The sequence below is a fragment of the Equus asinus genome, chromosome 4 (genome assembly GCF_041296235.1).
Source record: "Equus asinus isolate D_3611 breed Donkey chromosome 4, EquAss-T2T_v2, whole genome shotgun sequence".
Lineage (NCBI taxonomy): Eukaryota > Metazoa > Chordata > Mammalia > Perissodactyla > Equidae > Equus > Equus asinus.
This window is the reverse complement of record NC_091793.1, coordinates 107115563-107139175: the sequence shown is the minus strand read 5'-3', so window position 1 is coordinate 107139175 and position 23613 is coordinate 107115563. Positions and strand designations below refer to the sequence as shown.

At 36.6% G+C, this 23613-nt stretch overlaps 1 protein-coding gene across 2 annotated transcripts in view; it reads right to left on the bottom strand.

The window, feature by feature from the left end:
* Positions 1–13904: 13904 nt before the first annotated feature.
* XIRP2 (xin actin binding repeat containing 2) overlaps positions 13905–23613 on the bottom strand; it is a 72276-nt gene continuing 62567 nt past the window's right edge. For both annotated transcript variants that reach the window (XM_014860402.3, XM_070508044.1), the window contains exons 8-9: positions 21676–21809; positions 13905–15792 (exon numbers count right to left, since the gene is read on the bottom strand). In XM_014860402.3, the coding sequence (XP_014715888.2) occupies positions 21715–21809 (95 nt within the window). In that variant the 3' untranslated portion in view covers positions 13905–15792; positions 21676–21714. The remainder of the gene's footprint in view (positions 15793–21675; positions 21810–23613) is intronic.

Sequence of the window (23613 nt, the reverse complement as noted above, 5' to 3'; positions counted from 1 at the left end):
GATAAAGGAGCAACTGCATATGGAAAAGGCAGAGAATGAACAACTAGAGAGTTGGAACAGAACCAGGAGAGATATATACCAGAGGAGCTAAGGCAAAAGATGGTTTCAAGGAGGGAGTAGTCAATAGTGTTAGATACAGCAGAAAATTGAAGTGAATTGAACCAGTCCTCCTATTTCATGGGCTACTTCCAAGTAACCAGCTTTGGGAAGAATTTCCACAGTTTGACGGACCAAGTCAGTGATCTCTTCATGAAAGAAAGGTCTTCAATCCGGAAGAGGAGGTAAAGCCAAAGACCATGAAAAGCACAAAGTTTCCAAATGTAAAGAGAAGAATGAAAAAAAAAAACCAGGCTCAGGGAGTTCAACAGAGTGTATGAAAATACAGTTATAGAACCAGGAGGACAAGGACAAGTATTTGCAGGACCTGGAAACAGAGCACTATTGAAGTTTAAAGGGCCAGAGTCAAACAGATTAAAAGGTGGTCCTTAGGTTCCATAACTAGGATATCACTAGTAAGGGTTGGGTGATTCCAGTTTATGGTTGGTTGAGCTGAACATGAAAAATGAGGAAGAAGCAACTGCAACTGAAAAAAATACATTTCAGGCAGCTTCATTGTGAAGGTGAGGAGACACACTGTAGCTAAAGGAGGATGCATAATCTACAAAGTGCTGTTTTCATTTAAGATAGAAGTGATTGGAACTTAGGAAAAGTGACAGGTAAAAGTTCCCAGAGGTGGGAAGTATAATTGATGAAACAAGATCCTGGAAGAGGTAGGAGGATGAAATCCAGAAGAGGGAAGGAAAGTTTAACCATAATTTAGCTTCTGATATTTTTGATGTAGGGAAAAAGAGAGAAAGAGAAACTTTCATTTCCTTTATTTTGTCCATAATAATGATGAAACTAAGTAAAACTTAAAAGCATAATTGCGTCATTTAGAGAAGTTTACGCACAATACATTTATACCTGTAGATACAGTGCAAGACATTTTTCAAAAATCTAAGCTCATTTAGTGTGACAGATCAACAATTTATTTTTAAAATCAGCATTGAAAAGTCAATTCTATAATAAGGTGACACCTGAATCTATTAATTATATTCCTATTTAGTGCATCATAAGTCACCTATTTATTTGACGGGGGAAAATAAACAACTCCTCTTTCACAGGCAGAATTTGTTCCTTTGTTTTTCCTAAACTCTTTCAACCTATTACTCATAGTAGGTTCTGGTAATTTTATATCCGATAGAATTGAATTAACTTGTTAGTTAGTATGTTTGAAGTGTATTTTAACAATTAGAATTCAAATAGGCTTTAGAAAACACGTGTGTCTGATTAAGTGTCTAAGCCAGGTATCTCTATAAATATAACTGCATTTTAATACCTGAAAGAAAAAAACCAATTTATCCATTTATATATTAACAATATCTATATTCTGCTCCATGCACCCAGGCTCTAAAAGACCACTTTCTTGTTCTCTTAACAAGAACAGATTATGAATCTTCTTTCGACACACATGAAGACCTGGACTGAAAGTAAAGACCATAGCTGCCAAAGTATTCCCAGATTTTTGCATCCATAAGCTCAAATAGGCAGCCAATTTGAACAATGCCAAGCAAAAATCTAAGGGAATGGATAAAACAGAGAGAAAACTATAGGGCTAAATTAAATTGTCTTAGTTGGCCAAATACCAAGAGGTATTCTTGCAGAAGGAGGAGGAGACAGAGCCGTAACAGTGAGTGGCAACTGCAGTAACGTGTTATGTGATCCATGAATGTGTCATATGCCATTGCCTGCCTCCAAAAATGTGGAATTTCCCATAATCTACTCCAGTAAAAAGTTAGAGGTCACAGATAATGCAAAGCAGTAGATAATACCAATGCCAGACTCATTTGTGTTTAGATTCAGAATGCTTTTCCCCCAGCACATTATCTAAAAACACTAATGACTGACTGGAAATTGTCCCTATTTCCCAAAGAATTTGAATCTAGAGTTATATCTTTGCCAACCCATTCATAATCTCTGTTCTTATCCTTTTTCTGCTTTCCATATTCTTGTAGGTTTAGCGGCAATTCTCCAGCATCTGGCAGGGGGTCTTGAAAAACTCCTGTCAATGAGGCTGAGAACAGTAACCAAATCAGTCATAGGGCTCACATCTGGGCTCATACCTGGGCTCTCAGCTTGTTCTAAGTGAGCAATTCTCTCCTTTGGATCTTGGCTCTCATAGCCGGGTCATTATTGTAGCCTCTCTCCTGCCACATGTCTTTCACCTGGGCAGCTTCCCAACCCTTCTCCAGTCGAGGGGTGCTTTGAACTCTCAGGTTTTCCAGAGACTCAAGTTTGATTGAAATCCCCTAGCCTGCATTCCCACCTTAAGCTCTGTGATGTAAGGAGCCTGCCTGCCTGGTCTCCAGTTCCCATGTTGCTAACTCCTGAATCTGAGTGCTGCTGCCCTTCTCGGATATCCTTGAGTTGATTGCTCAACCTCCCAGCTTTTGCCTACACGTCTACTTTGACTTTGATTCATTCATACATGTAAAAAACATCTATGGAGGCTTTGTAAATGAAAGTCTATAAACCATACAATTGCAAATTTTAAAGAATAATATCCAGTGCAAAAGTATTGAAAAACAGACGTGATTGGTGTTGGGGCACTAGCTTACATGCACTTTAAACCATGTGTTCTTGAGGCTCCTTGTCTGGGCTACGTGCCAGCACTCATGGTGATAACACTTCTGGGCTTGGCCAACCCAGATGTTTTCTCGTGGAAGAGTTAGCCAAAGACCTCATAGTCTGAGGCAACACTGAGGCCCTCTGGAGGGAGAGGGGTAGGCTCTGGTCCTTGGAATGCAGGTCATACAGAGACAGTGCACCTTGGCAAGCATGCACCCTTTGTTCCACTGCCTACTTAAGCAAGCTTCTCTTGGGGGAAGTGTCCCTTTCTGTCTAGCCTGCTGCCACTGTACCTTCCCTGTAAGTAACTCCCCAATAAACCCATAAGTCTCATTTGCTGTCTCCAGCTCTTTTCTTCATTCTCTTGGCAACCTATCCTGCACTGCTCACCCAGCTGGGCGTCTGGTGGGACAACTGGGCATCTGAAAGTCTGGACTTCTTTTTATCTCATTGTGGTAGAGGTTCAGTTACATGCATGTTTTTATTTTTTTTGTGGGCCAGAGATTGACCACGTTTTCCAGATTGACTACATCTCCTACCTGTAAAGAAGGTAGACATGGTCATGTGTCTGAATTCTGGATAATGAAACATAGACAAAAGTGACATGCCTACTTCCACACCTGGCCCATGGAAGCATCCCATGGGTGAGCCCGTTCTCTCCTCCCTCCCTGCCTGCGAACTGAGGAGGGCAGAGCCACAACATGGAAGGATCGAGTTCCTGAAAAACTTGTGGAGCAGAGTCTCTTTCTCACCAGCCCACAGTGTGTTGTGATATAGCAAAAATTAAAATTTTCTTGTCTTAAGCCACTGAGATTTCAGGATTTATTTGTTATACCTGGAGTTACTTTTAACTGCCTTCTTTGCTTCTGGGGTTTTACTCCTAGAGTCTGAACCAATCTGTTCTTACACGTCCTCACTGAAGGAGCTCCAGTTACACTGGGATACCCATTACTTTTCGTTCATCTCTTCATTACCACCTTCATTTAAGTGAAAAACAAAACCAAAAACATCCTTTTAAGCCGTTTCCCTGGATAATTTTCTCTTACTACTTCTCATGCATCTCTAATTCCCAGATCTCACTGATTAATTTAGGCACACTAATTTTTGGCCAGTGTCCCCATGATCTCTCACAACTTGCTGAAATCTGCCACTTTCTAGATGGGTGACGTTGGGGAAGTAGTTAAACCTCTTCAAGACACAAGTTCTTTACACAGAGATAATAATACCTTATCTCAGAAATATGTTGAACGTCATATTTGAACATCAGTTGAACGTCAGTTTCCCCAATTATAAAATCCTGATACTAAAATTTGGCTATTTTTAAAATATAAGTAAGTATCAAGTGGATATTCATAGATCTTCATTTTGAAAAACCTTGAACTTTGTCAAAATATAGACATTCCACATAAGTTTCTTCCCTCCCTTCGTTCTTCCTTTTCCTGTTATCCTCTATGACTAGCTACGTTTGTGGACAAAGGACTGAAGATGTTTTTGCAAACTGCTGCCATTTGCAGCCCACAGGAACCTATGATATTCATTCATTCATTCATTCATTCATCAGATATTCATTGAGTACTTATCATATACTGGTGTTAAGGGAAACAGTGGCAGGGTACCATCACTAATTTAAAAAGCTGGTAGAAGAGCAAGTGGCTTCATACCCTGAGGGTGGGAGAAAGATGGAAAGGAAGACCAAGGAAAGTCTTTAGCTGGATCTTGTAAAAAGATTCCCATTGAAAGTAGAAGCAGCAAAAATCCAGGGTATGCCATTTGTGCGCACAACTCTTTTCCTTCTGCCTTGGAATAAAAATATTGGTAGAAATTATTCTGTAAATGTGGCCATTATGTTTTACTTCTGCTGATATTGAAGTTCGTTCTTATTCCCCGAGGACACAGGTGAAGGCGGAAGGGAGACAGTGGTCTGGGGAGGTGGAGACGCCAGCCTGAAATTTAATATTTTCTGTAGGCGATTTCTTCATGGGTAATTGAAAGCGGGCTCTCTGAAATGTCAGTGATTTAATAATTTTCCTATGAATTAAAAAATAGGCACATGCTCTTCTTTTCTTCTTTATAAAGTAGCCATTTAAACATCTTCCAGTATTGGAAGTGTTTCTAGCTCAAATATTTGAGAAGTTTGAAAATTAAAAGGTTTAGTATTTAGGGCAAGTAGTTCCTGCCCTGTTTTGCAAAACCAGTGCTGAACTTTTAACGTCCTAACATTTCCGGGCACAGGGACAAATGCTGCCGTGTTTTACAGCCACACGGAAAGTGAGGTAATCACTAGCAGCAGAGACATTGATGTCTTTCTCTAAGTTATTCACAGTCTTCAGGTCCCAGATGTGCTGATTCCTACCTGACATCTCCTCTCTGCCACATTCAATTGCTCTTGTTAATTTCGTCAATTTAAAAAGAGCAGTTCTGCTTTCTGCTTGCCTTTAAGGTAGGTGGGAGGATTGATGTATTTCCTTCACTTCCATTCCCTGCGGTTGATGACATTTTCAATAAGTAATCTTCTTTTTTTATTCTCTACTTTGCATTATAAATGTGACTCTGGGATGCACAGGCATAGGTGCCTGGTTGTACTCATGGTATAATATATACATACGTGAGTGTACAAACACACATATGCACATAGATACACTTAGACAAAATGCATTGTGTGTATACATTTATATATATATATATATCTTCAGTATAATATATAAATTTATATAGTCATAGGAACATTACTGATGCATACTTGTATTTATATGTATATATGTGAACATTTCATGTATGTATTTTTATACTTACATTGAAGTATTGAGAGGCTAGATGGATGTTAATGAAAGACATATTAGTGAACTTTTTGGCCAGTTAGGACCAATATCAGTCTGTGTCTCAGTACTTACGAGCTGGTTAACTTGGCAAACTCAGTCAAGTAACTTAACCTCCCTAATCCATAGACTTCTTCAGGAATAGAAAACTTTACCTCATATCATACTCATGGGATATTTGTGAGGATTAAATGGGATCAAGGCCCACAGTGCATGCCCTTGCTGTGAGCTTAGAGCACAGAAAATGGTGAATGCTATCTGTTACTAGTTTACATTATTTTTGTATGGACATGCATAGCCATTCTCTAATGGCACTTGGTACCCTGCCCGTCTGTAATTTCTGGTTAAATGGTGGTTAGTCCACATATTTTTTTTCTTTTCAATTTTTGTGAAATATCTTCCCAAACCAGTGTACTCCACAGGTTATCTAAGTTCATTAAAACGATCAACATGCTAAATTCCTAAATGTATTGAAATTATGAGTGTGTATGCATAAAAACTAATAAATTATGATATTTTTCAGCCAAATCATGAGTAGGACCTTGATTAAGCAATAGATGTTTTACTTGGTTCTAGAACATTAACGTACTTATTAGCATAAGTGAGATATCTATACAGCACAATTATATACAATGATAAGTGCAAGAGGATAAAAATAAAGCCAGGGAATAAAAATTAAATGCTTGATAGCAAAATGACAATACTTCAGAGAGACTGCTTACATGGAGGAAAGGATATGGAACTTTAAACAATAACTCTTTTACATGTCTTTGTGTCATGGTACTTAAATATGTGATCTTGGGCAACTCAACATCTCTAAATCTTGCTTTTCTCAAATATAAACTGGGGATACTAAAATCTCCTCCATTTCTAAATCACTGGGTTATCTTGGGATATATAATTAACCTCTCTGAGCCCCAGTTTCCTCACATATCAAATGAGGTAAAGATTTATAAACAATGTAGGATCAATCCAACCTTTAACTATCCAACCTAAATGTTCTATACAAGTTATTGTGCAGAGAAAGTTAACTTCTAATATATGGGAAAATGTACATTTTAAGGCTTTAACATTAATAGAGATTATATATATTTCTGCACTATGTATTTATATGAAGGATTTTGTCTACCCTTGGGTGCTGGATTAATTTTGACAATATTTAAGATGATAAACATGCTTTCTTGTAAAATCTGCCTAGCCATATTCACAGTAATGAAATCTACCCATCCAGCCATTCATCTAGAAATATACCCAGGAGTGCCATTGGCATCCAGATATGCAGTCTGGGAGGAGAAGTGCAGTTCTCTTGGAAGTAATGCTTTTACATGTTATCAACATGGTCTGTGGTTGATATTTAGTATGTAATCCAAAAATCATTCCAGAAGATATTTTTATCAACTTCCATATGTTACTCTAAAACAGTGTACAGTGGCTCATATTTTAGATTTATATGGTGGTGAGCTCTTCCCCCAACAAAATTGATCAAATGCCTACTTTATGCCAGCCTTTTTGCTGGGAGTTGGGGAAATATAGACAGTAAAACCAGACTCAGTCTCTGTCTTTGCAAAGCTTCCAGTCACTGTGGGGCGGGGAGGTGGAGTGTCACTGGCACTAATCAAATAATTGACAAAAACATGTAAAATTACAAATGTGATATGTGCTGGGGAGAAAAGATGAGAGTTTTTAAGTAGTAAAATTCAACTGGATTTGGTGAGAGATTTTAATTGGGAATGGATGAAAGAAATAAAGGTATAAGATATGACTGGTAGTTTTCGGGTTTTAGCAGCTGGAGGGATAATGGTGTCTGAGATGGGAAATACTGGCAGAGGACAAAGTTTGAGGCTGGAGGTGGGGAGTGTGTGATGCTCTGATTTGGACACATGGGATTTAAAGTGCCATTGAAATACCCAAGAGAAACTATCGAGTAGGCAGTTGTCTATGTGATTCTAGTGTTCAGAGGGGAGCTCAGGGAAGGTCACACACATTTGGGAGTTGCTGGTATTAAGGAGATACTTGAAACCTTGGGCATGGATAAAATTGCTGGGAATAGTACAGATGAGAAAATAAAAGAAATTAGTAAAACACTTTAAGTAACCATAATATGATTATAAGAAATTATGCTAATTGTATGCATTTGTTTATAAGCATTACAACTACATCAACAACAACAAACTGATGCAGATATTAACAAAATTGAGAGGAGCAAAATGCATAATCTGAATATTACAACTAGTAACATAAATGTTATCCATTTGATAATAAATATTTATCCAGCTAATGTTATTAATTTAAAACAAACACATTCAGAGTTGGTGATTTTGATGGCATTAAGATTGAATGTGTTGGCTTGCTAAAAACAGCCTAAATAGTATTGAAAACTGCTGATATTGATGTTTTCATAATTTGGACATTAACTATTAAACATATCTTCATATACTCACATTCACACACACAAACATACTTACAGTATGAAATTCAGGGATTAAGAGTTAAAAAGAGATCAGATAATGAGCTGGGGCATGACACTTAATCTTTTTCATTATTTGTTCCTAGATATTGCCAGTGTTAATTGTGTTTTATATATCATCTCTGTTATAAAATCATTGAAACTTTTATTGAACAATAAATATTGTAGGTTGGATAGAGTTCAGGAAATAATGAATTATTTTGGAATTGGCTTTTTAACTAATTCGCTCAAAGAAATAAAGACAATGTAGAAAGGTGTGTTCACCAGAAATATCCTTTAACTTTTCTGTCCTCCTCCTAAGGAAATGGTTTAATGCAGATGAAAGGAATACCATAAAATTAATAAATAAATGTCTCCCACCATCTGACAAAATATGCAATAAATTAGAGAGAAGATACAGTAGCGGTTGTTAACAATTATTCTCTCTTTGAATCTTTTAAATCTTCACTCATCAGATATGATGTTAAGTTAAAATGATAATGTGTGGGATGGGTCCAAGCACAGTCAGACACCACTCCTCTGTTCTCAAAAAGGACCCCTGTGCTCCATAAAGGACCTGCTGGTAAACTCACAAAATGCAGTGCATGCAAAGAGCTCAGGGCCCAGCCAGTTCGCACATCCCTGTTCCCTCTGTGTCTGGCACATACAAACTTTTCTTGGAACTGCTTATTTGTGGTGCTTCAATAGCTCTTGGGAATGCCCCCAGCTTTCTGTAGATCATGCTCCACAAGGTCAGAGTTCTTCTACTGCAGCTTGAAGTGAGGTACGTGCAACCACACTGCTCATGTCGGCTATAGAGTGGATCCACCAGCCATGATAGACCAACGCATTGCAAGTGAGTGGATCTAGTGTACTCTCTCTCTTCTCTTGCTGTAAGTAAACACTATATCACTTGATCCTCGCAGTGCTCTCACTCTGACTCTTTGAATATAAGACTTGCCTCAGCCATTAGAAAGAGAAGTAAGTTTGCCACTGTCTCCCCTTCTTCTCTTTTACTTCTCCCATTGCCATGAGAAGGGCATGCTCAGGATAGCTGGTCTCAGAAGGAGAGTGAAAATCTCCTAGTGCAGAGCTGACTGAGCTAAGGTGCCCCAACCAAGCACAGGCTAGAACACAGTTCTCAGTAGACTTGATGATGATTGAGTGAGGCCAGCCAAGACCAGCAGAAGCACCCAGTTGAGTTGGGGAGAGGCATCTGCATCATCGCTGAGTAAGAGTGTAGATGCTAACACTTAATAGGGAGAAATGGGCCACTTCTGTAGGCTCAGAGGGTTCAGAGGAATCTGGGTTTCAACATTTTTGGTTGTATCAGCCACCTTATTTCTACCCATGTTCTGAATCTCATTCTCTTCCAGACAAGTCCCTAACCTTGGCAAAAACTTTAGCCTTCAATCGGGCTCAGCTACTTTTACAATTAAATTACATTGAGCCTTTACTTGTTGATTAATACTTTCAAATTTTTGTTAATTTTTTCCTCAAGGTGTTAGGGTTTAGCAATGGCCATTCAATCCCCTTTTCACTGTAATTGCTGTTTCTCCTACATGTCTAACATACTTCATACATGGTACCAGCTATGCATTTGCTTCAACCAGTGGAGCCATCCTGGTTCACCACTGCTGAGAATTTTAACAATTGCACTGCCATCTTGTGCCCATTGTCAGTCAGGCAGGAAATAATTCAACTCCAAAATAATCAGCCAGTGTCCACATTCTTGGCCACTCCTAGGATCAGCTGGTCCAGGTTGAGTTCTCAAAGTAGATTCCAAGACAGAGGTTAATGTGGAGGAGGTTTATCAGGTGAACTCTTGGTATCAAGGGAAGAGAGGGATCGGGAAGAAGCAAGATTGGACAGAAGGAGAAATTGAGTTGTGATCCAGGCTCAATGGTGGCCTCAACCAACCCTACAAGGCAATTGATACTGGAGCATCCCTTCAGAGTTGTGGCAAATTGTTCTTTCATTGATCACTTATTGAATACAGTCCATGTTGGGGGAAGTGGCTCTCTTCAGCTAAAGCAATCCTGATAGGGGCTAAAAGTTGAGGACTTTCTGTGGGCAGCACCTCCAGCATCTGGGGAAGTAAATCCTTCATTTCTGAAGGAGGATCTTGGCTGTGCATCACGGAATCCACAACTGCATAATTACATGTAAGTAAATTATGACTATGGCAAAATGAAGACAGTTCAGCTTTCAAATCCAAAAACTTTTCCACCTGTTTATTTACTATTCTTCTGAAGTCTTCCAATTTAAGAAAACTCTTTGTGGTTATACATTTTCCTGGATTGGTTCCCTTTACATCCATAAGCATCGAATGTAATTAGTTTTTTTTTTTTTTTAATGCCTCTGTTTGTAGTCTGAAAGCTTAGGTGGAAGATATCATGATTTATCCTTCTTTTTTTTTAAATTACTCTGCCAACACGTGCCAAGGGCTCCATACTGTTTGTGGAATGGATGCTGACTGGGTGACACCACAGTGTTTATTTATCATGTTTTTTATCCGTCAGTTTACTTTCTACTAAAAGATATTATTTTAAAAGATAATGACCGCACTGTAGATATTCTACTAGTATTTTCCTCTACCACTTCATTTGCATACAAATACCTAAAGTTTTAAAGTTTCTCATAATATTTTAGGGGGAAAACATCCACACTAAATGGACCTTGTTAGGTAGTTTCAATTAGCTTTTCTAAAGGACTGCAGCAATACTGAGATTAAATTACTTTTAGATTATATTTACCCAAAAATATTTCTTGTCTTCTGTTAGAGTTAATTTCCAGCGGATTGAGGCTCTACACTCTTCGCACCTCTTATATGCTCTCAGGGATGTTATTTTGAATCTGAGTATCATGTCCGTGGCTTATTTCTGATCTCCATGTAAATTCAATTTTTCTAAAATGAGATTTCATATTACTGTTAATACCTTCAGATTTCAAAACTTTTACATTAGATTTTGAAATCACCCTTGGTTCTTGATAACATTTCCAGAGAGAAAAAATGTATTGCACTTCTCATTCATGTCAACATCTGTGATTATCTTTCTATAACTTCATTTTCTTGGCAATGGGAAAACTTTTCTCCTCCTCAATTGGATAGTAACCAATAGTCAGTAGCTATAAAAACACAGTAGAGAAAATATTCTTTTTCTATCTTCCAGTTCCTTGAAAAATTAATGTGCCTTTAGAAATTACTCTAGAGATGTTTATAGAAAATTGTTAGTTGGGGGAAAATATGCCAGATGCATATGTTGGTTGTACATTAGGAAATGGGTGGTAGGTTTGCATTCTGCAATTTTGCTGCACTGGGGAAAATCACGGTCCCAATCCAAAGAACGTGCTGCCCAGAGCCCCAAATCTGTCATATGGATTGATTGAATGGAAGCTGCAAAAGACAATTCAGCACAATTTTCTGGGGAATAGAACACTCTTACAAGATTCATTGGAAAGCCCAGTCTTGAATAAATAATGCAAAACCCCGTACATGCCAAGCTCTGCCATCACCCAGCATCTTCTGGTATATCATTTGGTCTATCATGGGCCCACTGTGGTTCCTTTGGAAGGGAATTGTGTTCCTGGAAATAATTTTTACAGCATAAAGCTATATATGACATAGTTCTGAGATATACAGCCCAACTGAAAAATTATTGGGAAGTTTTTTCATAATATTGATAGACATGTATTAAAAAAAACTAAAGGTGAAATATGATTCCTGCTGTGATGGGCTGAATTGTGTTCCCCTAAAATTAATATGTTGAAGTCCTAACCCCCAATATCTCAGAATGTGACTATATTGGGAGATAGGGTCTGTAAAGAGGTAATTACGGTAAAATGAGGTCATCAAAGTGGTCCTTAACCCAATATGACTGGTGTCACTATAAGAGGAAAAAATTTGGACACAGACTGGTACAAAAGGAAGACCATGTACAGGGAGATGTCCATCTATAAGCTATGTAGAGAGGCCTCAGAAGAAACCAGCTTGCTGACATCTTGTTCTCAGACTTGTAGCCTTTAGAATTGTGAGATAAGTTTTAGTTGTTTAAGCCACCCAGTCTGTGGTACTTTGTTATGGCAGCCCTACCAAACTAAAACACTGTCTGCAACAATAAGAAAACTTACTGAATTTTTCATTTATGTGCTTAGATATACTTTTTTTCCCTAAAGCTTGCTATTTATTTAGCTGGAAGATTTTGTCATAATTAGAGTGAACCAATACTCATTACTAACTAAAATGATACTTGCATTTCTTAAGCATATTTGAATTTTTTTAAACTCCTATGCATCATCCAAAGAAGGCGATTCAGCCAACAATTATTATACAATACTATTTCTGATTAAGAAGATATTAAAACAGTTCTTTGTTGATTAAATGAAGGGTAAACAGAAAAACAATTCACATTTTTTCATTGTTCTCCCTGATGTGCATAATAGCTAACTTTGATCCCAAGTTTTAACATAACTGAGCAGCGGACTGGGCTACCAAGAGTAAGTGGGCAAAGACCTTAGGGAGACATTTTGTAAAGCAAGACCCTCTTTTGTAAAAGGACAACTGACATTAAGAAACCATACATTAAGATACTATATCATGATTGTTCATAAATTCTTTCTTTCTCTATGGAAACTTTTGGGTTATCTTAGCATAAATACTTGTAGAAATAATGCTGTTTCATTAAGAATACATGAAGAGAAGTGAAAAAGTGCAATAATTCAATTTCAGTAAAAAAGTTGCTTTGGTAGCCCCACAGCTTGCCATTTTCTTGGCAGACTTTCACAGCATTCAATTAAATTGGGTAAAAATGCATGTGATGAACTGAGTTGTGTCCCCACAAAATTCCTATGTGGAAGCCCTATTCCCAATTTGACTGTATTTGGAGATAGGGCCTTTAAAAGGTAATTAAGATTAAATGAGGTCATACTGGTGGGACCCTCATCCAGTAGGACTGATGTCCACAGGAGAAGAGGAAGAGATATCAGGAATGCGCACACACTGAGGAAAAGCCATGGGAGGACAGAGCGAGAAGGCAGCTGTCTACAAGCCAGGGAGCGAGGCCTCAGGAGAAACCAATCCTGTCTGCACCTTGATTTTTTGATCTTGCGCTTCCAGCCTCTAGGACTGTGAGAAGATGAACTTCTGTTCTTTAAGCCACTCAGTCTGTGGTATTTTGTGATGGTAGCCTTCATTAGCAGCAAACTAAGAATGTAGGTCTTAGATGTTGGTTGAGAACATGCTAGCAAGAGAGAATTTGTCATACGTTCTAAAGAGAAACAGCTTTCAACACTGCATTTTGGTTTCATATTTAACAGAAAGCCAATGGTTTGTGTTCATGTAGGAGAATATGGGATAAGTTTTCATATATAAATACTTCAAATTAATGTGAAGCCAGTCATTTGTATTCATGTTATTTTTTCTATCAGAATCATCAAATGTATTTGCAGAAAGGTAAAGTCAGCAGAAAATTCAGAAGACTAATTTTCCATAGACTACATTTTTATAACAGAAAAGCTTAATATCTATCAAATATGATAAAAAAATACCTGACAAAATGTAGTGATATGATTTGTATATTTATCAATTGCATATGGTAAGTAATAAAAAATGCAATGTTCATAATTTAAGCAACTGCTAAAATATTTCTAGTTTGGTTGATTTCTGAGTATGGACTCTGCATTATTTTGGAGGAAATTGATATTTTCCATTAAATGTTTAGACATATCCCATGATATTTAATATAGGTAATTATTTAAAGTACCATAATAATCCTCTTATCTTTAAATTACAGAGCAAAAGAGAGAATGAAATTTTACATTTTCTAATAATACTGTGACTTTGGTTTAGCATTTTATTTTTTCCAGGATTTTGTGTGTGTGTGTATTAAATACTTGCCCAAGACAAATATTTCCTAAATTACGGAAAACATATATACTTAGAATGAAAATATATATGGAAAAAAGTTACAAAAGTATTTCGGTTTATACTCCAGGTGATTTAATTTTATTTCAGCATAAATTATAGAGAAAGTATAAGAATTGTGACAAATATCAGCAGTATAGAATCTCATCAATGATGTTATCTGGCATGTTGAAAAACAGAGCAATATATTTAAGTGTCATTTGACAGAAAAACATAGCGATATTGTTTCATCTTTTCATTCCATCCAGAATAAAAGTAGATTCAAACCGATTATGAAAAACAGCATATAGTGTAATACAAGGAATATGTTGGTGTCATAGACATGAGATTTCTGAACGTTACAAGTTGAACAAAAGGTTTTCAAAGTCCATAAAGTCTCATTTCAGGACATCGATATTTCTCAGTGCCTGAGTGTGGACTGCAAGTGGCCACAGATGTTTCACTCAGTGTCACTGTAGCATCTATTCCTTTTAATTTGCTCTTCCACGGTGAGTTGTTCAGACTGAACCTCCACTCTGGGAAACAAAGGCGTGGCTGCACATTCACTGCTCAGAGCATCAACACCTGCATTTCCATTGATGTGGGCTGCTCCCACTGCTTCATCATGCCATTGCTTGATGTGCTTCCCAAATTCTCTTAAATACAAACATGGTAGATGTTTCATTTGATCTACGGAATCTATTAAATCACGCTCAAAAACGTTCTCATTCTTCTTGGAAAAAGCAGCAATTTTCACAGTGTTAGAAAAGAAGAAGTGTAGATTTTTGTTATTTGAGTGGTTTTCTTTAATGTTTAACATATTCGTATCAGAAGTAACTACTGAACTTTTCCCCTTTACTATGAACCCACCATTGAGGCCTGATTTCGGGGCAGACTGCACAGGACTGCCAGCAGTAGCTCTGTCAGTCTGCTCATCGAGAGCCATAGCTAGAAGATTCCTCGAGTGAGTCTTTTCAGATTCAAATATATTGAGTAACTCTGAGATTCTAGACGTATTTTCTGAATTTTCAATTTGATATTCACTTGCAGTAGGGTTTGCTTCACTTGACAGTGGTAATAGATTAGGAAATTCCAAAATAGATGTCTTCTGCCTGCAATTATTCAGATATGAGACTGCTACATAATTGTTATTATTATTCTTATTCAAATTCTCTTTCTGATTTTCTGGCACCACCTCATTATCAGTGTTAGTAACCTGTAAAACTTCTGCACCATCAGGTTCATTAGTTTTTTCATTTTTCTCCTTCTCAGCACTCTGCACAACCACATTATTGTTGTCATTAAGATCCATTTCACTTTTCCTCTTATTCTTTATATCCTCAGCCTCATTCAGCTTATCTTGCACATTCCTATTTCCTTCCTTCTCGACTTTTCTCGTTTCGCCCATTTGCAATTCTTTGATTCCTATAACATCCTCTTTCTGACTCAGATGGATGGACTGCAGATGTGGCTGCAGGAAAGAAATGTTATCTTGCTCTTGTCCTTTATTTTCCGGAATTTCAATGTGTTCTATCAGTGATTCACTGTTAAATTCAGTGGATGTCGAGGTTGTCATTTCAGGTGGCCATTTAGGTTTACTCATTTTGAGCTCTTCCTCAAGGGGGAAGATTTTCTTAGGAATCTCCCTGGAAGGGGGCCAAATGATTTTTAATTTTCCCCTCTCTCCGAATTTTCTCAAATCATCCCTTTGACCTTCACGGTTACCAGCAGCTAAATGTCTAAGATCTCCGAGTACAGGGGTATTCTCTGCACTGATTTTGCACATATTTGGTTCTTCATTAGGAATAAAGTCCACTGAATTGCTCTGATTTTTGCAATTCCATTGATCTTTATGCTGTTTGTGTCCAAAACCTTCATCATAATTTCCTTTAGATTTGAAAAGTTGTTTAAAGTGTGGTTTACAATATATTTGTCCATGAAGTGATGCATAATTTCCCAAACTGCCAAAGAGAAAAAAAGGAAAAATTTATTTTTAACATTCTATATATACCCTGCAAATTTATAGGGAATTAGGGAATTCATTATTTTAAGAATGAGTCAGAGATTCAGTACAATTAACTTACTGGCAATAGGAATGTGCTTATTAAATGAACATTCCTGTTAGATAATAGTTACCACCAATACCCTACATGATACATGTCTTTCAGCATTTAGAATTTCATGATGTATGTCAGCTATTGGTATAATAGGTATTATAGTGTAATGCATATGTAGTTATAGATGGTGTAAAGTGATGGTACTAAATCTTTGCTATCTCAGTGATCTATGTGAGGGGTTGCAATTTTCAATAAATCCTGAATAGCACACACACAAAAATCAACTATTTGAATTTCCTTGTTAACTGAATGTTGAATAAATTGGAAATATTGACTATGCAATTGTTTATCTGGCCTCTTTGGGGAGATCAACAAATAGAATGTTTGTTGAAATTAAAATCAAATTTAGTCAAAGGCAGCAGCATCATTTTTTATCTCTGAATCTCCACATAAAAACAGATACATCAGCTAGATAGCAAAACTTAAAATCCATGGATAACATTTACAACAAAACCAAGTCACAAGATAATCCCACCAAGCCCAAAATACAAGGAGGTAAGGACAAACCACCAACAGCTATAAGACCAACATGATATAAGACCAACACCTGTGTGGGCGATAGCAGAGGTAGCAAGGAAGGTGTTGGATGGGGCTCAAAATATGAGACCACAAAATAACCAGCAACATTTCCTGGAAAGTATCACATGCCAATCAGAGATCAGCAAATGAAACTGGGAGGGGTTTTGCCCCCTCCAATAGCCAGTGAGTGCAAGGGTGCTGCAGTAAGGAAGACTGAAGAGGCCAGAGAAGCCAGCTGTCCAAATTGACCCACTAGGGTCCCCTTTCCAAGACCCTACACTGAGAAAAAAAAATATATGGGAGTGGGATCAAAATTGAGCAGGATAATGATGACAGAAAGGAAAAAGAAGTTTCCAACCAACACGGGGGAGAGAAACCTAGGCAGGAAGTCCCAGAAGCTGTTAGAGTTTTTTGAACAGTATATGAAAAACTAGAAGAAATAGCTCATGAGGTTAGAAAGCCATTCTGAATTTCATCTCCTTCTAAGATCTGGGAAGACTAGTTTCACATAAAAATGAGGCACAGAAAAGCATCAAGGCCTAATATTATAAAAAGTAATTATGAGAAAATAAAAGAGCAAAGAACATTACAATATTCCTGTAGACAAGGACAACATGCTAGAAAAATATGCTCTGAAAACATCAAAATTTTAACCTGTCATTTCAAAATGAGCTAAAAGGCATTTAAGAACATGATAAGAGACCTGAAAGAATAGCACAGATCATGATGAGAGAGAGTCATAAAAGAGGGGCCAGAAATCAGGAAAAAATAGAAATGAGAGAAAAACATGCCAGCAATAAAAACTAAACTAAAAGAAAAATGAGAGCGAATAAACACAATAGAAAGTGTTTTAAGAGAAATAGAAGAATAAAAAGATGAAAATTAATAATTAGAAATGAAAAAAGAGATAAGGATTTGAGGGAAAGAGAAATAGTAAAGATAAGCAAAAAAATTCAATGTATATAATAGGAGTTCCTGAAGAAGAAGAAAAACAAGCAATGAAAAAGGTTAAATACTAAACCTCATAATACTAAACCTCATAATTTAAGGAAACTTTCTTGAAATAAAAAGTATGAAACTACACATTGAAAGAGCACACTGGGTAGTTGACACTACTGACCCAGAATGCCCAATGCCAAAATCTATTCCAGTAAAATTACTGGACTTCAAATAAAGAGAAAAGAACCCTTTGTGTATCTAAAAAGAATAAAAAGGAGCATATGAATTATAAGGGAAAGAAAATTAGACTGTTACCAGATATTTCCAACACTTTATGCCAGAAGAAAATGAAATAATACATTTAAGATACTCAATGAAAGAAAGTGTAAGCCAATGATTTTACTTTCAGCAAAAGTGACTTTCCACTGTAAAGATCACAGACACAGTGTTATCAGCCTGTAAGAACTCAAGGAATATTGTTTCCACGAGCCTTTTCTGAGGAATTTACTAGACAATGAGTTTGAACAACCAAAATGCGTAGAGAAACATCAACATGAGGATTGATAGTAAGGATTAAATATAGTTACCTGTAAACTAAGATGAAATGGGGGCAAAGAGGGAGATAATGTGATATGCAATGGCTGTACGATCTGACACGGAAGATATAGTACGAGTTTTTTAAAGGGAGTATGGGTGAATGGGGAGCAAATGCAATTTTTAAGGTTTTGATAATAAAATTAGTGATGCTGATAGTTTTTATTCCTAAACTGTTATCCAAATGAATAGGGGATATTGTAATTCTGTGATCTCCCTTATCTTTGAGAACCAGAAGTCCTGAAAGGGAAGAAAGGAGAAGATGAAATAGAGAAAAAGCTAAGCAAAAGCAGCAGAGTTTTAAATTCAATTTGGAAATATCACTACGAATTAAGGATATAACTTTCTTTATATATATATTTACCAGCTCTTAACACTGGCAAAGCTTAGAAATAGTGACAAACCCAGTAGAAAGAGCACTGAGGTTGTAGTCTTGGAATGTCATTTTTCACTAAAAGAAATCAGGACTTAGAGAAGTGGCTGATCCCAGGCTTGGGGCAGGAAGTGTACAAGATGAGCATGGAACATCTAGTCCTATCAGAGAATGAAGAAACTATCAAAGACTGCTAAGGTCTTGTCAAAAGGACACAGGAGACAACTTGAGGAGGCTTCCACTGGTCAGGGATAGAATAATTTGAGCTTCAGTAACAATAATAATTGCATATGATTGAAACCAATTAAATATGTGTAAATCCATGAATTTATAAAGATATTAAATTTTTTTAATTGGTTACTTCTAGGGGATGATAAGGAACCATTTAATCATATTGTTAAATAAATAATTGATACATTGGGAGAACTGGTAAATAAAAGGGAAGAATTATACATTTATTCTCCCTTTCCTCCACCACTTGTACCACATGTAACCAAATAGTAGATGAGGGGAAGCATCTCCTACAAAAGTATTCTAACTAATAATGAAAAAGAAAGAACAAAATTAGAATATCAATATCTTGCAAACATCAATGAATGGATATAGGTGTTAAACTTCACTATCTTCTATGAACACAGAATGAAAGACTAGCAGACATTATGTGCTTACTATACTCTTGCCAACACTTCCAATGTTCTTGTAAAAGGCATTAAATCTTAGTTTAAACCAAAATCCAGATCCAGCCGATAGTTTGTCAGAAATACAGAGGAGAAAAGAGCATGTTGAACTGTACTATGAGTATGCAATCAGCAAATCCAGACTGTGGAAAACTCTATAGTTCAAAATCCTGATTTCTTCACAAATAAAACATAAAGAATGAAAGGAATGGATGGAAAACCTACACATTAAGAAAAACTTAAAAGACATATCAAAGTTTAAAAAAATTGACAAGACTAAAATATAGCATCTAGGAAAGCATATTTAGATTAAAAAAACCATAAAAATTCAGGGAAGCAATGATTAAAAAGCATACTATTTACTCCAGGAAGAGAGATAATGGATTGTGTTTGGGTGAGGCAGATGGAAGGGGCTTCTGGAATGGCTGGTAATGCTGTACTTCTTGACCTTGGTAGTAGTTACAAAGTGTTCACCATATAATAAATTATTGAGCCACACATTTGCTTTGTTTGGTTTTCTGTATTTTTGGGCTTTTGTACAATGATTTTTTAAAAAATATCAGTCATTGAATGAATATTTTTGAGTCCTTATTATATGTTAGCCTTTACTAGGTGTTGGCAAGACAAACCTTAACATGTTTCCAACAGTTGGGAACAATTACATTAGATAGTGTTAAGAATGGAGCAAGCATGGAGGATGCCTTGAGAGCACATAAGAAGGACACCTGACCCATATAGGGGGGTCAAAGCATGTTTCTTCAAAGACATAAAGTCTCAATTGAGGTCTGAAGAATGAGTGGATATTAGTCGGTAGAGAGCTGGGGGAGGGGCACGGGAAAAATCCTACAAGGAATGGAAATAACATTTGGGGCCAGCTAGATATGAGAAAGAAAAATAATGATGTTGAGAAACTGGAAGAAATCCAGTCTTCATGAAAAGAAACATGCAATGGGCAGTAGAGGTAGGAGGGGCATTGAGAGAGGAGCAGGGGCAGGATCCTGAATTGCCTTTTAATGCATATTAAGATGTTAATTTTTTTCATAAGGGGGCCATTATATGTTTTAAATAGGGAAGTGACATCAGATTTGCATTTTAGAAAGAACATTCTCACTACATTGTGGAGCATGGCACTAGGGCAGTAGTGGTGATGAGAGATACTGGAGGCAGGGAGACCAACAAGCTAGAACGGCTGTTGCATCAGTATAGGTGAGAGATGATAGATACTTGCTTGAAGGATACCTCGGCTGTGGGAATGGAGAAAAGTGTACGGCTCAAGAGGTTTTTATACAACAGAAATTACAAGACTTGGTCATGCTTGGGTGGAGGGAATGAAGGAGAGGAAGGAGTCAAGTAACTTCTTGTTGCAATCATTGAGTTAATGTTAATGTCATTTACTGAGAGAGTAGCACCCAGACCATGTAGTCAAGGAAGGAATTTCGATGGAGAGAAGATAATGGGGCACATTGAATTTGCTGTACTTATGAGAAATCTAATTGGAGATATATACTAGTCATTGAGATATAAGCGTTCAGTATACAGAGGAGAGAGCTGGACTGGTGGTACAGATTTCAGAATCATTGCCACATAAATGATGATTAAAGTCATGAGAGTGGATGTGATAAAGCAAAAAAAATATAAAGAGCAAGAAGAACAAATGAGCATAACGTAATTCTAAGTACTCTAACATCTCAGTAATGGACAGAGATAGAGTCACCCATCCAGGAGTCTGAGAAGGAACAGCCAGAAGGTAGGAAGAAAAACATTAATACTCTGGTGTCATGGAAACCAAGGGAAAGGAATGTTGCAATGAGGGGAGTTTGACATTGTCAGTTACAGTCAAGAAGGATATAGTGTGGGAGACGCACATTGGATTTAGCAAAATAATTACATTTCAGCATCTCAGACTACAGTTACGCAAATGCCACATTCATCTAAATGCATTTACTTCAAGAGTTTTGGAAAATGAGTGCATTTGTAACTGCATTGATAGGGTGCTTCTGTTGCATCAGAGAATAAACAGAGTATCTATCTGACCTGACACTGACATTATGCTAATTCTGTTTTTTTTAATTTAGATGCAAATGTTCAAACATAAGTAAACTCCAGCCTACCACCTGTTTTAGTATATAAAGTTTTATTGGAATACAGCCAGGCTCATTAGTTTCCAGGCACACCTGTTTAGTTAACTACGGCTGATGTTGCTACCCACTGTAAGGTGGGTAGCAACAGAAACAGCATGGCCTACGAAGTAGAAAATATTTACTATCTGGCCCTTTACAGAAAAAGTCTGCTGACTCCTCATCTAGAGTCTAGATTTTAGACTAAAGTAATAACTTAAAATTCCTGATTTGCAAGTTAATTCTTGATTTTTCTTATCTATGTGATCTCCATGTTGAGACAAAAGGAATCCTTCTGGATTTGATCCAGAATGCAAAATTTCAAAAGGAAAAAGGTCACAGCAATCCGGAGGAAAAAAGAGCAGAATATGACCATATCCCCTTTTTCGGTTGTGTTAACTGATGGTAGCAAGATCTGGAAAAAATCTGCATCTTTTTAGAGACATGATGTTATAAGTACACTGCACCCTCCTTGAATATTTGTGCCACAGACCACAAAACATTTTACCTCAGTTTACTGTTGCAATGGTGGCATCGGAAGCAGGACTTATGAAAACTCTGCTTGTCTGCTACTAGGCACTCCATTGGATAAACTGTCTTTTGACACAGTATACATATTTCCTTGTCTTGGAGTAACAGTTTCTAAAAATAAAAATTTACAAAAGTTTATACAGTGCTATCTTCAATCACATTGTAAAAACAAAACAAAACAACAAAAGAGTATTAACTGGCCGTGCGGTTAAAGCAGAAAGCGTTACGATGATTTCCTAACATTGCTTCTCTGGACATAGGGCATCCCACCATCAGGTTTGATGCTCCGATACAATCAACTTTAGTGTCTCTACTATTTATACATTGTATAATTGACTTTTATGATTTAAGAAAATATATATGAGTAAATATGTTCATTAACTTTTAATGTATTAATTAAAAAGAACATACAGCAAACTCAGCCATGGGAAACCCCGAGAGCCCTTATTCTAGATAACTGCACTTTTCGTATATATATAAAGGTTTACACCTAACTTGGTCCAAACTTTTTACTTTTTAAAGCATTCTAGAGAGATTTTTCTAAAATAAGTATATATCTTTTTAAGCTGAGGACATTGTATCTGTTTAAATATTTTCCTGACGACTTAGTGTTGACTCTATGACACCAATTCTTAACTTTAATACAATGAGACTCCTGGATACACTGAATGTCCAGGGCCATTTTTCCTCAACATAAATGGCTTTAGATTTTAGGGCTTTGGGGATACTCATGTCTGCCTTTTATGGTTTTCCTATCTCTTCTCTTGCTCTAAAGTACCCATGGCCATAATACTCCTGGTCTCTCGTGAACGTTAGCTCCTGTGAATAACAGTAGTTATATGACTAACCAGTGTTTGCTTCGTGGTTCAACTGACACAGAACTTTCCCCTTATCTTGTTTTGATCCTCAAACAATCCTGTGACGATAACTAAGCTTTCATATTAGTTATACATAAGAGAATATATGCTCAGGGCTCTTTGTACAAATAAATATATACACTTGGCTGTTTTGATGCTCAGTTTGGGCTACTGAGAGATTTCCTTTATCTATTTGGTTCAAGGAGGGGACAATTTCTATATTTAACACAAATTTCTCTGTATTTTCTATGTTTTTAGCTATTTTAACAGAAACAGAGCATTTGAAATTAGACAGCTTTGCTTAATTATGCCAAAGCAAGCATATTAAGAAATCATATTAACTCAATAAACTACACACATATTTTGCAAATATGATAGAGGCATAATTTTTGTTTCAGCAGTTTTTATTTTTAAGCTTGCTATTTCTTTCAATCTGTCTAAAAGAATGGACTACACTAATGACGAACATTAATTATGTCAAATCCTTTTATTGTGAAGCCTCATTAATAATAAAAAGTAGGGAAATATAAAGAAATGAGCTGTTCTCTAATGTAAAAAAATACGCAGTAAGTTCATATATTTTAAATCTTTCTTTTTCGAAATATAATCAAATTTTTTAAATGTATTATCCATGTTTATCTGTGAATGAGACCAATTGAGCTGTCATGTGGGGTTTAAGAAAGGTGAAAAAATCAGTTATAGAAAAAACAAGTGGCATTACAAAAACCTAACTCCATCTAACTCAATAACAATGATAAAATATACAAAAGATCTATTTCTACATCTATATTTTTGTCAGAGATGCCAATCAATAAAAATCCTTAAAGCACATATGAAGGGCGTAAATTGTTTCTTGGATTATTACCAGGCTGTATTGAATTCAAACACAAACACCACTTAAGTCTGGTGGTTAAAAATACATCAATAGTAGGGCAACAGATAATATCTAATATTGTCCTAATCAAGTGGATGAAATAATTTTTAATAAGAAATACTAATGATATGCTATGGGTGTACAATTAGTTACATATAATCATTAATACTATCACAATAACAAT